Raw genomic sequence first — 17436 nt, 5'->3', positions numbered from 1 at the left:
GGCAACTCCCCTCTGAACAAATCTTGCCAAAAAAACACCACGTAATAGGTTCACCATTAGTCAGAAACAACATGAAGGCACTCAGCAGCAATAACAACTACCATAATGTGCTTTGTTCGTGTATCTAATACTCCTGGCTCTTTACAAAGGACAGTGGACAGGACAACATCCCAAAGTGCTTACAATCTTTAAAAGTCAGTGGAAGGAAATGATAAGGATAAGCAGGGAAAGAGTGTGCAGTCATTTTTAGTGTGGGGATGATACAGTGGGACTGATCTACCTTACAAGACTCTTGATGGGTGAGGTGTGCACATGCAGGCATGGATTTGTGCACAGAGCTGTTACTGTAAGGACACCTGTTTGGGAAAGGCATATCTTCCAACTGTCCCATTTGGCCTGGACAGTCCCCATTAAACTTTTGTCATTCCACTTTTTCAGCTGTGTTAAAATTTCTCACTTTCTCTCGCCTCCTCCCACTTCCACCTTTGTTCTCATCTTACTTCACTTGCTGTAAACTTAAGGCCCGAACAGACAGGCCAAAATAAAGCTGCTTCGGATCACTTTGGAGGTATGCTGTTTAAATGACACGTGCATCCTAAGAAGCCAGAAGCTGCGACAAAGCTGTGCTCCAGTCCTTAGGACTGGAGCATGGCTTTGTCACAGCTTCCGGCCTCTTAGGACGCACATGGCATTTAAAGAGCATACCTCCAAAGTGATCCGAAACAGCTTTATTTTGGCCTGTCTGTTCAGGCCCTGTTCAGAGTGCAAAAGTAGATTCTATTCAACTCAGCTGGGAGAGGGGGGAGAGGAGGGCTGAAGTCTTTCCTTCCCAGGAGGCTAAAACAAAAACAAACTGCGGCAGCCTGTCTTAGCTTTTCTGTTCTTCCTCATTAATAATTTGCCATCGTGACCATACTCTGATGTTGCTTGGCTACACATCCCAGTTTTCATCTGTGAAATGTTGGAAGGTATGATATAGTAATATTCTAAAAAGTAATTACAGGAAGGCAGGTTGGTACATTAGTAAAAGATGCCAAAGTAGTATAAAATCTTTATTAGAACCAAGTTATCAGACACCAATCTATGAGTTACTTTAGAGTCTGCTGTCTTATATGCTACAAGAGTCAAACACTCAGATATATTCTCAATTCCAAAGAATTTATATTATAATAGCAAATATATATTCTCATGGGTATGGGTATAGGGGCTCTGAATATTTAAGGAATGAGGGAGAGAGGTGTAGTGCATCTTTTCAGTGCCATCTGAAAAATGATTGCAGGCAAGTATGTTTTGGGTGCATGAAGTCTCCAAAATCAACAGGAGAACTCTTCTTTGCCTTGAAAGTTAAGGAGGAGGAAGCTCTCATTTTTGCAACCTGAATTCAAAAAAGCTAGCTCAGTACATTGTCATTTTTAGTTCGTCTCTAGATTTTCTGCCCTGGTTATGTGTTTAGTTTTGAGAGAGAGAGAAATAGAGAGAGTTTTAAAGTAACTAAAAGTAGTTGTTTAGATGATTTTTGAGAATAGGGAAAGTAAGTAAGACATTGCAACTAAAATTTGTTTGTAAAAAGTGTACTTCCAAGCTGTGTATGTGTGTGGTTGTGGGTATATGTGTGACTGTTATCCAAAGATACTGTGGAAGGAGTCCTTGAGGGGAAGATCACTTGCAAATCTCACTCAAAGATTATTTTGTTATAAATTATTCCTTTCCAAAATTCAGGTATTCTCTGATGATTTGAGAGACACAACTGACTGGTCAATACTCCAAGTTCTTAAAACAAAACAAAGGAGTGAAGGTGGTTAGTAAATTAAACATTAGTTTTCAAACTGTCTCAGGAAAAGCAGACATTCCTCCATGTCAATCCTACCAGTCATGTCATGTCAATCCATCTCAGTCAGTCAAGCAAGCTTTATAAAATCACTGAGCTGAAGGGGTGCCTTTAAGGCATCTAGTTTTACCCTCTGCTTTATGGAGGATATCCAGGGCTAGTCAGACACCTCAAAAATGCATCCCATGGAAATATCATCAGATTGCTGCATCACTGATCTCTATAACCTGTATCCTTTCTCTTTGCAGCTGCTGTGTTTTTAACTGCTTTTGATTCAGTTGTGTTTTGAAATTATGTTTTAGTGTTTGTATCTGTACCTTTTCCCCCCTACCGTTGTTAATTTTGTCTCTGTGAGCCTTTGTGAGTCTCATATTTAGGCAAAAAGTGGGAAATAAATAAATAGTTGGGCTACTATTCCAGGTGGAATCTTTATTCAGATCTTAAGGGGAAAGGTGGATAAAATGCACTCTCAAGCCCCCTTTTCTGCCACAAGTTCCACCTAAGTCCCCAAAGCCCCCTGAGTGAAAGGCCAGACATAAAATACCTCCCCAAACATAATCTGGAATTCAAAGATATAGTTGTGTTAGTCTGTAGAATCAGTATGTAGAGAGATCTTGTAGGACCTTTGAGACCAACCAAAGAAAGAAGTTGGCAGCTTCAGCTTTCATAGACTTAAGTCTATAGAGTTTATCACACAGGGGAAATCCTGTGCAGAAATGACAGTTTACATCAGGGGGGGAAATCCACAAAAGCGGGTTGATTTTCACATGACGTCGTCATTAAAGTGGTGTTAACCCGAACAGAAAGTAGATGAAAAGTAGACAAAAGCTGCTCCTTTTTACTTTTGGCAAACACTCAAAGTAAAAAACAGTGGCTTTTGTCTACTTTTCATTTGGGTTAACACCAGTTTAACAACGATGTGTGTGAATATCAACCTGCTTTTGTGGATTTTTTTTTTCCAGATTTTAAATCCTGTTTTTGCATGGGATTTCCCCCATGTGATAAAGTTCGTGCTTCCAACTTCTTTCTTTAGTTTGTCTCAAAGGTGCTATATAATCTGGAATAGCATTATTCATCAAAACATTCCTCAACCTCCAAAACATATTTAAAACACTGAAAACCATCTGATAATCCACAGAGAAAGAGAGAGAGAAAGAGAGATCCCGTTGAAATTGCATTTTTGGTCTATTTGCAGCTGAACATTTATTAGTGTAGCCTGTTTTGGGGGTAAAAACTGGTCCCTAACACAGCTGCCCATCCTTGAGGTGAAGTAAGAACTCACTGTATATCCTCAGGCAAACCAGCAGCATCTTTTGTAGTAAACGGGATACACAAGCAAGATGAACAAGTTGTGTAGAAAAGAATCCTTGAAGTGACAGCTGAAAAATGAATTGGGTATATCTGAAATATTTTATCACACTGCATATCAAAACAAAAGAAGGTATTCCTGGCAGTTGATGGACAGGGAATATATATCTCTATATGTATTGATGAAATAAATACAGTAAAAGCATATTTACCATAACACCAGCTTGTGTCTAAATGTATCTGCTCTTACAACTACTTTCCAACTCCTCTTTGCAATATCCACTTAGATGTTGTTAAGTGTCCCTTTATGGACTCTCCTTTATTTATGGAATTCTGAACTAACTATCTTATATGGCTGAACTCAGTTCAGTCTGTGGAATCTGCAGCATCTCATGGTGTGCGGTGAGGTAATATAATTGAACCCCAGTTATATTTGACATCTTATGAAGTCAGAGAGGCCTTGGCTCAATGCAACAGGCTTTTTGGCTCCCACTTAAATGAACCTTATAAAGTAAATTTATGGCTTTTTGTGGCTCTATTAGAACAAGCCAGCTGCTAAGCTAACCTGCTATCTGCATTAAAGCAAAGTTATTCCCATAGCCTGATTTTCAGTGTGCAATTGGCATGCATTCTGTAACTTCACAGGCAGCTTGTAGCTTTTTTTCTCATGATTTTGTGTGCCTTCAAGTCACCTGTTGACTTAGAATCATAGAATCATTAGAATCATAGAGTTGGAAGAGACCTCAAGAGCTCTCCAGTCCAACCTTCTGCCATGCAGGAACTCACAGTCCAAGCATCCCCGACAGATGGCCATCCAGCCTCTGTTTAAAGACCTCCAAAGAAGGTCTCCAAAGACTCCACCATCCTCCAAGGAAGTGTGTTCCAGTGTCGAACAGCTCTTACAGTCAGGAAGTTCCTCTTAACATTAAGGTGGTAATCTCTTTTCCTGTAGCTTCCATTCATTGCTCCATGTTCTAGTCTCTAGAGCAGCAGAAAACAAGCTTGCTCCATCCTCAGTGTGACATTCCTTCAAATACATAAACAGGGCTATCATATCACCTCTTAACCTTCTCTTCTCCAGGCTAAACATCCCCAGGTCCCTAAGGCATTCCTCATAGGCCATGGTTTCCAGACCTTTCACCATTTTAGTCGACCTCCTTTGGACACACTCCAGTTTCTCAATGTCCTTTTTGAATTGTGGTGCCCAGAACTGGACACAATATTCCAGGTGAGGTCTGACCAAAGCAGAGTAGAGTGACACTATTACTTCTCTTAATCTAAACAAAAATCCATCAGTGATACCTTTATTGGCCAACCAAAATCACAATATACTTGTTGCACGCTTTTTGAAGCTCCGTGGGCTTCTTCACCAAGCAAGATGTTACAAACCAAACATGAGAGAGAGAAAAAAACAATTGGAGAATGTTGTTTTGGTCCTTAGTAAAGATACTACAGATTTCTTAATGTTTTCATGTGTTTCTTGATCTTCCAGGCTATCCAGTGCACTCTGGTGAACTGTAGCTGTCAGTGCTTTAAACCAGGGAAAATAAACCAGCGACAATGTGATCAGTGTCGGCATGGATGGGTAGCACATGGTAATAAACCACAATTTATTGGAAACTTTCTCTAACCACAAACTGGTTGTGCAGCTCAAAGTCACTAAATCAATGTCTAAATACAGCTTTCAGTTTATTAACAATTTGTTCAATGCAGCTTCAAATGAGTAAAAAATGCCAGATACCCCTTCTGTCCAAGTCTTCTTCAGTGTAGAATTTGTACTGTACTTCATTTCACAATTCAATAAGTTCAGACCAGAGTCTATGAAATGTATGTTACAAATGAATACAAATAAGAATTTAGGAACTTTTGGGATAAGGGAGGACAACTTGAAGATGGGAAATGACTTGGGGAAGGCCCTGGTGACATTCGACCGAACTCCAACTGAGTTCCTATTAAGCAGTTTTTAATTAAGATTAAGTTCTTATTAAGAAAAAGCATATTTGAGAGAGGTGATCTGGATTTCTTGGGGCAGAGGGTGCTTTGCTTAACTGTTTGTTCATGCTTCATCCATGCTCTTCGGCATTTCAGATAAAAGCCAGAATAAGTATCCTCTGCTCCCAAGCAATTCAAATCACGTCTCTCAAATATACTTTTTCTTAATACATTATCAGAGTTCTGTTGTGTATCATCAGGGCCTTTGCTGTTAGGTTCCTATGGCCAAAACAGACCATTTCCCACATGTCCAAGTATGTCCAGTTTGATCACCAAAACAAGGTGTTTTGTTTTGTTTTTTAATCTTCCTGCCTATACTTTGGCTAAGTATATGAACTGTTCTGGCACTTTGAAAGCTGCCTTATATGACATTTATTTTATTGTTATTTACTTAAAATATTTATTAGTTATTCTGTTTGTCCACCAAGGCCCCCCAATTTATTGTGTGTATTTTACAATATTTTTAAAAGCAAATTAAAACAATTGAAAATGCCAAATTTAAAAACCAAAGGCCAGAGAGAATAATACAGTTTTGAATACCCAGTGGAAACTCAACATGGTTGGAGACAGCCTGGTTCCTTCGGAGGGTATTCCACATCTGAGGTATCTGCATCTCAGGATGATGGAACACACAGTGCTCTGTTGAAGCTCTCAGATTCTGGCAATCTCAGGCCATGGGTAGACACTCCTTCACCTATCATGGTCTCAGGCTGCAGCATTTGTCCATCTAACCCAATGTGATCTGTCTTGGCAGCAGGATCAAGTAGAGAATTGTGTTGCCCAGACCCTGCCTGATGTTATGGGGGAGGTTAGGGATTGAACCTGAGACTTTTGGCCTACCAAACACATGCTCTACCACTGTTCTCTGGTCCCTTTTGCAGAGTGTTATGGAGAGTGTTATTGTGGTTATAGTGCACCATGACGCACCATCACCACCACCACCGCTCCAAGCAGTAATTCCATATCATTTCCAGATCCCGTAGTCAATCTGGTAATGGACTAATGAATGAAATTGCAAATCAGACCTAAGATTTCCTATTGTGTGTTGGCCAGTGGACAGTTTCTCAGAAAGTTAGGTGCAACTAAGTTCCATACCAGTCAATGGGGCTCAGGTTTCATACTGGTTTAGGTAGGTTTAGTATTTATATTTCTTTATGGGTTTATATTTCAGTTTATGTAACTATCATCTGGATGCTATTGGATGTTTCCAACTAGAGGAGACCCAGTGATTCCTTTGTGTGTGTCAACATGTAGGTAAATGCCATTGAGTGAATGGGTTGACTCTAGTTGGGACTGGCAATATGATTCATGTCTATTTAAAGTATAACCCTTGTTTGACAGACCTATAGAGAAAGAAAATCACTGGTATGGGAGCAGCTCTTAATGCTGCTCTCTGTTTAAAAACCAACTGCTTAGTATATGATATAATCAAAAGTATTCCCTAATACCTCATCTGAGGAAGTAGACTGTAGGCTAGAAAAGCTCACGCTACCAACTTCTTTATTTCAATTAGTCTCAAAGGTGCTATAAGATCTCCCTATATACCTCAGTGGTTTTCATCTTCACTTTTCTTAATGCGTCATATCTAACAATGTACAAGTTTGTCACTCACATTTTTGTTTTCATTTTCTTTTTAGCTTTAAGTAAACTAAGGACCCCTCATCTCTATTCGACAAGCCAAGTGGAAATAGTCCAGTCTAATGTGGTCTTTGATATCAGCAGCCTCATGCTGTATGGAACACAAGCAGTTCCAGTCCGTCTCAAAATCCTCTTAGATCGTCTTTTCAGTGTCCTGAAGCAAGAAGAAGTAATATACATCCTCCATGCTCTGGACTGGACACTTCAAGACTACATTCGTGGATATGTCTTACAGGTAAGTTCTTCATCTGTCACATTATAGCTAGTTCAGGTCTGTGTTTACTTCTAGTAAGGAGGCTGTAGCAAGGTGGTACCATGTAGTCTTTGTGGCCTCTGTGCCTCACATTAGCCCTTGGCCTCATTTCACATTAGCTACATGCTTTCCTATTGGTTCATCAGGTATCTCAGAGGGAAGGCAGGGGACGAATGACTAGCAGGTGGGCCAAAGCCAAATGGTATCCTTTAGGGAAAACAGTGATGCTCATAGCTTCCATGAGAGTTGTGTAGTGAATCCATTCCAGGTTTTAGACAGGAGCATCACTAGGGGGTGCGCTGGGTGCAGGATGCACCAGGTGACACCACTACTCCCCAAACATCTGCCTTTTATTATTTATTTGTGTTTGTTTGTTTGTTTATACTCCGCCCTCCAGCCCTAAATGGACTGTGGTGTTCAACTGTGTTCCTCTAAAATGCTGGAGCTCAGCAGAGGAGATGGTGTCAGTAGGGCAAGGCTCAGTGGGAGGAGAAAGGAGAGGCCCCAGATTTTTAAAAATTAATTTTAATTATACATTTTCTTTGAAAACATCACATCTTACCAAATGGTCACTTTAACCACATGAAACTATGTGCATCTAGGTTGAGGCAGTACACGTTGAGGCTGTCATACTATGGCCACATCATGAGAAGGCATGACTCAATAAAAAAAGACAATAATGCTAGGAAAGGTAGAGGGATGCAGAAAGGGAGGAAGACTGCATGATAGATGGATGGACTCTATTAGGAGGTCGCAGGTATGAATTTGCAGGACCTGAGCAGATCAGTGGAGGATAGGGAGTTTTGGAGATGTCTCTTCCACAGGGTTCCCATGAGTCGGGATCAACTCAAAGGCACTTAACAACAACAACTACCTAGCTAGCTAATCTCAACCAGACTGATGACATTTCTTGGGGGGGGGGACTTGAAGTAACAACAATTACTATCTAAGTTGAGGAAGTTCAAGTTAAGGCTGTCGTACTATGGCCACATCATGAGAAGACATGACTCATAAGAAAAGTCAATAATGCTAGGAATGGTGGAGGAATATAGAAAGAGAGGAAGACCAGATGCTAGATGGATGTCAGGCAGGTCATGGATATAATTGGAAAGATTTTGAGAACTTAGGTTTCCCAAACAATTGGAATCTTTGCAGTCAATCCCATAGCAGGCCAGCCATTTGTAGCAAAGACTTGCTGTGTGTGTTTGTGTGTTTGCCTTCAAGTCACCTATTATGGCAACCTCATGCATTTTATAGGGTTTTCTTAGGCAAAGAATACACAGAGGTAGTTTGGTGGTTAGTTACTCTGAAATATAGCCTACAGTACCTGCTACTCATTGGTGGTCTCCCATCCAGGACTAAACAGGGCTGACCCTGTTTAGCTTCCAAAATCAGGCAGGATCTGGAACCTACTACAAACTTAATACCATATATAGACAGGCAAAATATATTTATCTGTTGATGTCATTTTGAACTTTGCCAGAATCAAGGGCAGAAGTTAGTTACCCTGCCTCTCAGCCGGTGCTCTCCTTTTAATGTAAAGCAACATTATGATTTACGTTATGACACAAATAAATATTTAATGGCACTTGATAATTTTGCTTTTTAGTGTTAGGATTAAAAAAATATGGACTCAATTACCTTGGACCTCTTTTGCATGAAAAATTGATGACGATACATTCTTCATCATCTTATAAAAGTCTTGCATGCCCAGTGAAAACTCTCAGTAGGCCATCAAATACATGTTCTGTGATAAAATATTTATTGTAGTTATTGGGAAAAGTTCGGTATGACTGGAGTTTGAAAGAACTCCAACACTCTAGTGTAATTACAGCTGTGCTCTGTGAACACTGGTGAAGGATCGATGCAGGTTCATTTGTTCTCTGATCTTAGTAGCTTGGAAGATTATTAAACTTGCAGTGAAAGAATACTTGACTTAAATGAGGAGCTAAATCTTCTGATTGTCCCAACTCTTCACGTCGTACTTACATGTGCTGCATATTTTAGTTTGTGTGGGGCAATTGCAAAATACTTTCCACTCCTCTGTTAGTGGTCTGTTAAAAGGAACTAAAAATGATAGGCTGACTGAAAGAGACAAGTAATATATCGTAAGATTGCCCACTCAACTGTAGCGATGGTGTGTTGATTTGTCTACATAAACACCACAGGTATCTCACAAAGCTGCCTGCTGTAGGGACCCAAATTGGATGACACTAAGACAGAATGAGATTTTCCTCCTCTCCCACTGGATAATTCAGAGAAATATAAGTACGTCTCACAAAGCATAATTAAAATGTGGCATTTGCTCTGCCAGGATGTAATGATGGCCACCAACTTGGACCTGGGATTAGAAACACTCATGATGAGGAAAATATTGGTGTCAGCTAGTCATGATAGTTATGCAGCACCTCTGTTATCATAATACAGTACAGTTGACCATCCACAAATACAGCTTTGGCGTTTGCAGATCTGATTAATATGTTCTCTAGTATGACTGTCAGAAATTGACCATAAAGTCACACTGGAAGACCTAGAGATTCCTAAAGAAAATACTTCTCTAGCCATTTGTAGATCCACCAGCGTGATTCTGTGGTCAGCTTCCAATGAATGTTGACCATAAGCAGGGACGTAGCCGGGGGGGGGGGGTCTTGGGATCCGGACCCCCCCCCCCATTAGAAAAATGAATGGTGTGTGCTGCTGCGCCGCCACGGCACCCAAGCCCCATTATAATGGTGGCACTTAGTCTGGACCCCCCCCCCTTCCTAAAATCCTAGCTACGTCCCTGCCATAAGTTCCACTGGAGAACCTAGAGATTCCTAGAGAGGTGTTCTTTCAAATTTTTAAAAAAGTATTTTTTTGTTTGTGGTTTTTCCACTTTCACAGGAGTCCTGCTCCTCAAATCCCAGCAAATGTGGAAGGTCCAGTATATGTCACTGTATTCCATCTGCTTAGAAATTGTGGGCAGGATGGTTCCCACACTGTAGAGCAGAGGTGGGGAGTATCATGTGGCCCTTCAAATATTGGTGGACTGCAACTCGCATCATATCTCGCCAGCAGAGCCAATGGTCAGGAATGATGGAGTTTCAGTTCAACAACATCTGTAAGGTGTAAAGTTTCATTTTAGACCATGAACAGGGCTGAGAAGTACATTTGCAGAATATAGGTGTGGATTTGTGGCTCTCAAGTGTTTAGCAACGGTTTAGCTTCCTTCTGGCCATTGCCTTATTTTTTTATGCCGGAACCAAGAGCCTTTGGGTAAGGTTAATGTACATCACTGTATGCCACTAACAGAGTAGCAGCCTCACACTGTCACATAGCTGGTGTGAAAGAGGATGCCTAGAAGCAGCTCTGGTGCAAGTTGAATATAAGTCATTAAGCAGTGGTTCTTAAGTCTGGATCAGCAGATTTTGTTGGACTTCAGTTCCAAGAAACTCTGAATATTAGCCATTCAGATTAGGGTTGTGGGGAGTGAAGTTCAACAATTTCTGAGGAAGTTGGAAGACTTTGCATTAAAGTGTACATGTCAATTAGTTGTCCGTGTCACTCTTCTAAGTTGCTCTTGGTTTTTGTCTTTGAAAGGATGCTTCTGGAAAGGTCCTGGATCACTGGAGCATCATGACCAGTGAAGAGGAGTTGGCTACTTTGCAGCAGTTTCTACGTTTTGGTGAAACAAAGTCCATCGTAGAGCTAATGGTGATTCAAGAGAAAGAGGGGCAATCTGTCATCATCCCTACAACATCAGCTAATATGGATATAAGGGCATTCATTGAAAGCTGCAATCAGAGGAATGCAAACCTCTCCGCCTCTTTAGACAAAATTAACCCTGTGAACGTTCATCACTTTGAGAATGTTGTACACAACATGGCTTTCATGCTGCCTTTTCAGTTTTTTAGTCCTGTACCTCCACCCCTGATAGGTTCACCCCCTGAAAGGCTCCTGATCGAACAAGCTCAGGAAAATAACAATGAACTGAAACAAGATGTCCATACCCAGTTTTCAGAAAACACCTTCTTAATGTCCAATTCTTCATTTCAAGCTGAAAAGGAAAAGGCTGCAACTAGCCCGGATATCACTTTGAAACCAGAGCAGGATGTTTCCCCAAGGGACTTGAACTCCCCAAATGAAGACACAAAGCTCGAAGAGGGCCAGGTGTCCCCAGAAAGTAAAATTAAATCTGTTGAGAAAAATGGGACTGGAACAAGGAAAGGGCGTGTTTTTTGCACTGCGTGTGAAAAGACATTTTATGACAAAGGAACTCTGAAGATCCACTATAATGCTGTCCACCTGAAAATTAAACATAAGTGCACCATTGAAGGCTGCAACATGGTATTTAGCTCCCTACGGAGCCGAAATCGCCACAGTGCCAATCCCAATCCAAGGCTTCACATGCCCATGAACCGAAACAATCGTGACAAAGATTTGAGGAATGGGTTGACCATCACTGAACTAGAAGAAAACAAAAGGACAGATTTTACTGACAGATCCATTCCCAGCTATGGAAGTTCTTGTACTGAATCAAAAGTGCAACCAAGTTTTCATGGCGCTGGACAAAATGGTATTCTCTTTCCAAACCTGAAGACAGTACAACCAGTTCTTCCCTTCTATCGCAGTCCAGTCACTCCAGCTGAACTTGCAAACACACCAGGTACCCTTCCCTCTCTCCCTCTGGTTTCCTCCTCAATACCTGAACCACTAGTTTCTAATGAATCACCTTTTGATGTGCTGCCCAAGAAGAAATCCCGCAAGTCTAGCATGCCCATCAAGATAGAGAAAGGAGCTGTTGAAACCACAAGAACAACAAATGAAGTTGCCAGCTCAGAAGATGACATGCCTCCACAGGTGGTAAGTGAAGGGCAAGTCGAGATGCACAAATCTAGGACAGAACATCATATGAACCACTCAGTAGAAAAGCAGCCCCATTCAGTTATATCATGGAAATCCCTCTCTGAGGTCGGAGAACCAAAATCATTTAAATCTTTGGAGTCAAATAACCTGGGCATCAAAGTGGATGAATTGCATTACTCTGAGAAAAAGGATAAGCCAGAACTAAGTAAATTATTACAAACAGTTTCTACTGAAAATGTACATGAAGATTCAAACCAGCAAAGTGATGGCATCAAAGCACCCACTGAACCTGATGATTACATTAAGGGTCAGTTGAATTACAGGATTCCTGTGAATGACTTCTCTGAATTGCAGCACCACTTGCTGAGTAGGGCTGGGTTCAGTGCACTCTCCAGCCGGCATGTGGCCATTCCTGGTTCTGAAGCTTTTAAAGATATGGATCATGTGAGTCAGCATGCACTGGAGCTTCCAAAGGGAGAAAGCCGCTTTCACTGTGACATCTGTAAGAAGACCTTTAAAAACCCTTACAGTGTGAAAATGCATTTCAAAAACGTACACCTAAAAGAAATGCACATTTGCACAGTTCAGGGTTGTAATGCTGCTTTTCCTTCTCGTCGAAGTCGAGACAGGTAAGAAAAAGATTGTGTATATTGTATATAAAAACCCACCCAAATGTACATTGGAGCCTAATTTTAAACTGATATTTGATTTGAAAATTATCATTGTGGTTTCTTCTGTATATCGTCATCTGGTATGTTCCATGCCTTAGTGGAACACAGCAATAATGGAAATCCGTTGAACAAGACCTTAGTTTTCACCTCAACTAGAAGGCATTCAGTGAGGCTTTGATGATCTCATTTCTCTGAGACTATGTTGGCGGAAAAAGAAAGGGGTATTATTTCCCCCATCCCTCCATACACACACAACATGCATCTGCATTTAATATGTATTTAAGTGTATCTCATATTTTTTCAAGCAAACTCTGGAGTTCTTTCATACTGCATAACTATGGTGGTAAGATTCCACTTTAAGTGCCATGAATTCCTCTGAAGGAATCCTGGGGCTTGTAGTTTGGTGAGCCACTGAGGAAACAGTTCTAAATGCCTTTCCTTAAACAACAACAACTTCTTCCTCTTCTTCTGGCCTTTACTTCACATGGATTTCAATCATTTCTATAATTGTCTGAGATCCTTGAGATTGTATATATATAAGAAAATGTCTGGCTTCTATAAAAATGACTCTGTATTATTTTGCAGAAGTGGGGTGGGAAAAGATCACTAGGGAGTTGTGTGCACATCCAGAAGGCTCAGCTCCCCCCTAGATTAGACTACACAGGCCAAAACCTCTGGGGCAGGATCGGGCCTGATCCTGCCTGTCCAAACACAAACAGGGAGGATTCAGCCTGGTTCTACTGTAAATAACCCCTGGTGTTGTGCAGAGTTTCTAAAAGAATCTGTGCCTCAAAACTGGGCTATACAGACAGTCACAGCCACCACCACCAGTGCTATTTACTTTCCTGGTAGTTGATCCAACTGAGAAGCCACCTCCAGTTACCACGTCTGATATGGAAATGAGGGATATGGCTGCATGGGTTCCATGCCAGACTCAGTGACTGGGAGACTTATCAGTCAGATTGATGGCCGACAAGATATGCAGTGGTGCATCAGTCCATGGGGATGCATGCATGAACGCCAGCCTGTGCCTGTGCCAACCCAGGGACTAACCTGAAAGAGCACCAGTCCAGGGCAAGGAAGGCAGGGCTCAATCCGTGCTTTCCTGATCCCTCTGCTCAGGCCTTTAGGTGGCATCCGCACTGCAAAAATAATCCAATTAACTGCTATGGTTCAGTGCTATGGAATTCTGGGGACTGTAGTTTGTTGTGGCACCAGAGCTCTTTGACAGGAAAGGCTAAATGTATCTCACAAAGCTACTATTCTCAGAATTCCATAGCATTGATCCATGACTGTTAAAAGTGGCATCAAACTGGATTGACTCTCCAGTTTGAGTGCAGTCATAGCAAGAATGCAAAACCCCTTTACTCTAACTTATCCCACTGGACATACTCTTGAGTAAGTGGTTTGAGTTTTGTAATCTTAACCTTTTAACTCCCCAATCCCCAAGGGCCAAAGGGAGGGAAATAGTTTTACACTGCTTCAAGAGAACTATATATCGGTTTGGTTTTGTTTAAAAGAAACTAATTGGATAATATAAAATTTACTGTCTTGTTATCCTTGTGTAATTAATAAAGAACACATCCAGACTTATTAAAAGTCTTTATTAATTAAACCAAAGTCCCAGTTTTTCTTCCTCTTCTTTCCAATTTTATTTTGTAGATCCATAAACATTATGTTTATCCCAGAACACTTTCTGTCTGCTTCTGGTACAATTAGAACTTTTTATACCAGTATAAAATTGAATAAATATATTAATATAAAACGAAAAAACAGAGACAAAATCTGTGACTTTTCAGTCAGTCTGAATATGTCCCTAATAACTTCATTAATGGCTTAATGAGGAAGAAATGTGGATGCTGAATTTCTAACTTAACCACTGTTATGAAAAAAATTAATTCAGCTAAGTTGCCCCTTTTCATTGACAAGTTTCCAACTTAATACATAAATTAATTTATTTTGATTTGTTCTTTCTTATCACCAGAAATAAGACAGATGAAGTTAAATTGAGCTTACTCCTCTAGCAAATGTGTTTAAGACTGTAGCCATAGTGAAATTTCATACCTCATTTTGGCATTCCTTGTATTCCTAGTTAGAGGAATATATACATTTTCAATAATAAATGCATATGTATTTTGTGTCCATTCAATCCAGCCTCTGGTCCTTGTCCAACCCCCATTTTTACAGCTCCTCATAGTCCCTCTGCCTCCAAAAGATTTGGAGCCCAAAAATGCAAGCTCTCTCAACATCTCACAAATGAGAACTGGGACATGTGCAAGAGTAAGGGTTTATGCACAGCCATTTACAATTCATCTTCTTCTCAGTTGACAACAGCATTGACTTTACACAATATTCCTATCCTTTTTCTTATTTCTCTAGACACAGCTCTAATCTAAACCTTCACCATAAGCTTTTAACCAAAGATCCCTTGGAAATCAAGAAGAACCGTTTCAATGAAACATATCTCTTGAAGGACATTGCAAAAGAAGCTATCCCTGATGACTCATTGAAAAGAGACCTTGGACAACAGACGTCTGTCATTTTTAAAGGAATGAGCAGAACTGGCAGCCTGGTCTTCCCAATGAGCAAGATTGGAGAACCTTCTCCCAAGAGCTATGGTTATGATCCAATAAATGATGGAGCCGTTCTGGATTTAAGCACTACATCAAGTGTCAAGTCAGAGAGCAGTGCTCATTCTTCTTGGGATTCAGATGGAGATGATGACAATGATCCTGGAGCTCTGGAGGACAGTGCTGAAAGCTGTGAAAGTACATGTTTAATGCCAAATGAAGAACTCTACCAAGACTATTCTCTGATGGACAACTCAGATCCAAGCTTCTCAAATCTACCTTCCAGTTTGCCAATTACCTGTGATATATGCCAAAAAAGCTACAGTAACAAAGGAACTTTCAGAGCCCATTACAAAACTGTGCATCTCCGTCAGCTCCATAAATGCAAAGTCCCAGGTTGCAACACAATGTTTTCTTCTGTTCGCAGCAGAAACCGACACAGTCAAAATCCCAATTTACACAAGAGCTGGATCAGGTCAACACACAATCTACAATAATATCTCACAGTTCTTTAGCCTAACCAGGGGACCTTCTTTAGTCAAGCATTTCAGCCTTTTCTTTCAAAAAACTAAGAAACAAAAACGGCATTCTAGTAAGATCTCTCTTCTTTGCTGGGCCTACTGGAGAAACAAGGCAAGATTTTGCTTCTGTGTACACACAAGCTATGCTTTTTCACTGATTAAAAATGTGCACCATTTAGTAAAATAATAATAATAATAGAATGGCTTTTACACCTAGACATAGATGCAAAGGATGCAATAATGTTGAAATGAGGACAAAATGATGTTAAAAGCTCAAGGTGCTCTTCATGTTTTGCAGTATGAGATGCAGTGAAGATATTATTCCAATGTTTTGTTTACATGTTGCATGGGAGGAGATTATATAGTTGTACCCATTTGTTGAACCAGGGGACTTGGACATGGACCTTTCACTTTTGAGACCCTAGAAAGAGGAAGCTTCCATCCAAAAATGGCATTCCTGTGACATGTTTTCCCCTTTTCTCTCTGTAATATACAGTAAAACTTAACCACATGTCCTGATGTCCTCAGGTGGTATTTTGTTCCATAGATGATAGCCATGCAATGGTACAAAGAGGGAGCTGAAAACGTGCACATGAATGCAATTATCAGAAGGCACCCCCATGTTGACTCTGCCTCCATGTTGACTTTACTGCATTACGGCATACGTTGTGTTTCCCTGTGTAATCTGTTATCAAATGCCAGAAACCAAACCTATTCATTTAAAAATATTCTGGAGTTCTTGACAAAAATGTTATTAGATTACAGATTATTTTAAGGTTCACTGTGGGTGGCTTTGAATTATTTTGACAACATTTGAAAAATACAGGGTCCCATTTCTCCCTCCCCTCCACAAAAAAAGCATGCAAACGTTTATGTCTCAGTGAATGATGGAGCTGGCTCTGAGATGGATCTGTGAACTGCCCGACGCCGAAGCCACTCAGCAGTTCATGGGTCTGTCTTGGAACTCGCTTCTGAGCCATCCTGTACTGTTAAAATATAATGAGAGGTCTAGGCCCAAAGAGTAAACTGCAAAGAACAGAAAATATTCTCTTTGATATATTTTTTTTTAAAGGACTCTCAGTTAACTTTAGGGGCCTCTGAAATTCATCAGTATGTAATATGTAAAAGCTAATCAGATGCTTCCAAAGATTTTTGAACCACATGCAGGACATTTTTTAACAATGCAATCTGTATTTTAATTGCACTGTTTGGTCGCTATCTTAAAAACAAGTGACATGCTGAAAAAGACTTACTGCAGCATTTTTTCAGCATCGGACAGTAAGCAACATGAGATCAATGAGTGGAGTTAAAGGATTAATACTTTGACATATATTTTGGGTTTGCTTTGTCACTGTTGGGTTTTTTTACTAACATCAAAAAAATAATTGGTTTTGTTAACACTCTTTTAAGTTATATCAGTGGTGGATATAAATATAATAATAATGCTGTTAACTATCTTTGTCACTGTAAACACCAGTATTTTGCATTATGTTCTATGCACTTAATGAAATTGGTCTTAAGTTTTATCATATTTAATTAGTAATCACTTCATTGCATTCTTGTATTTGTGTACATGATGTGCCAGTGTCTTCAATGAAGTTGTTTTGAATAGCTGAAACAAAACCACTTCTTCTTTCCATTGACTAAACTGATACATTTTATTATTTTTATTCAAAGTTTTCATCCATTGTGATATCCAAGCATGACGGTGACTGCACATTTTGTACATACGAAGCCAAAGTGTTCAGAGTATTGTGTGGTTTCTAGGATTCCACCTCCCAGATGTTACAATTTAGCTCAGTTTTAGTTT

The 17436-nt window shown here is 40.2% G+C and overlaps 1 protein-coding gene across 1 annotated transcript in view; it reads left to right on the top strand.

Moving 5' to 3' along the window:
- Positions 1–16947, top strand: part of BNC1 (basonuclin 1) — a 29162-nt gene extending 12215 nt beyond the window's left edge. The window contains exons 2-5 of the mRNA XM_042475086.1: positions 4629–4731; positions 6766–7001; positions 10599–12493; positions 14915–16947. Coding sequence (XP_042331020.1) covers positions 4629–4731; positions 6766–7001; positions 10599–12493; positions 14915–15602 — 2922 coding nt within the window. The 3' untranslated portion in view covers positions 15603–16947. The remainder of the gene's footprint in view (positions 1–4628; positions 4732–6765; positions 7002–10598; positions 12494–14914) is intronic.
- The last annotated feature ends 489 nt before the right edge of the window (positions 16948–17436 follow it).

Source organism: Sceloporus undulatus, chromosome 6 (assembly GCF_019175285.1).
Source record: "Sceloporus undulatus isolate JIND9_A2432 ecotype Alabama chromosome 6, SceUnd_v1.1, whole genome shotgun sequence".
Classification (NCBI taxonomy): Eukaryota; Metazoa; Chordata; class Lepidosauria; order Squamata; family Phrynosomatidae; genus Sceloporus; species Sceloporus undulatus.
Note: the sequence above shows the minus strand (reverse complement) of the source record. Positions and strands in the feature narration are given on the sequence as shown.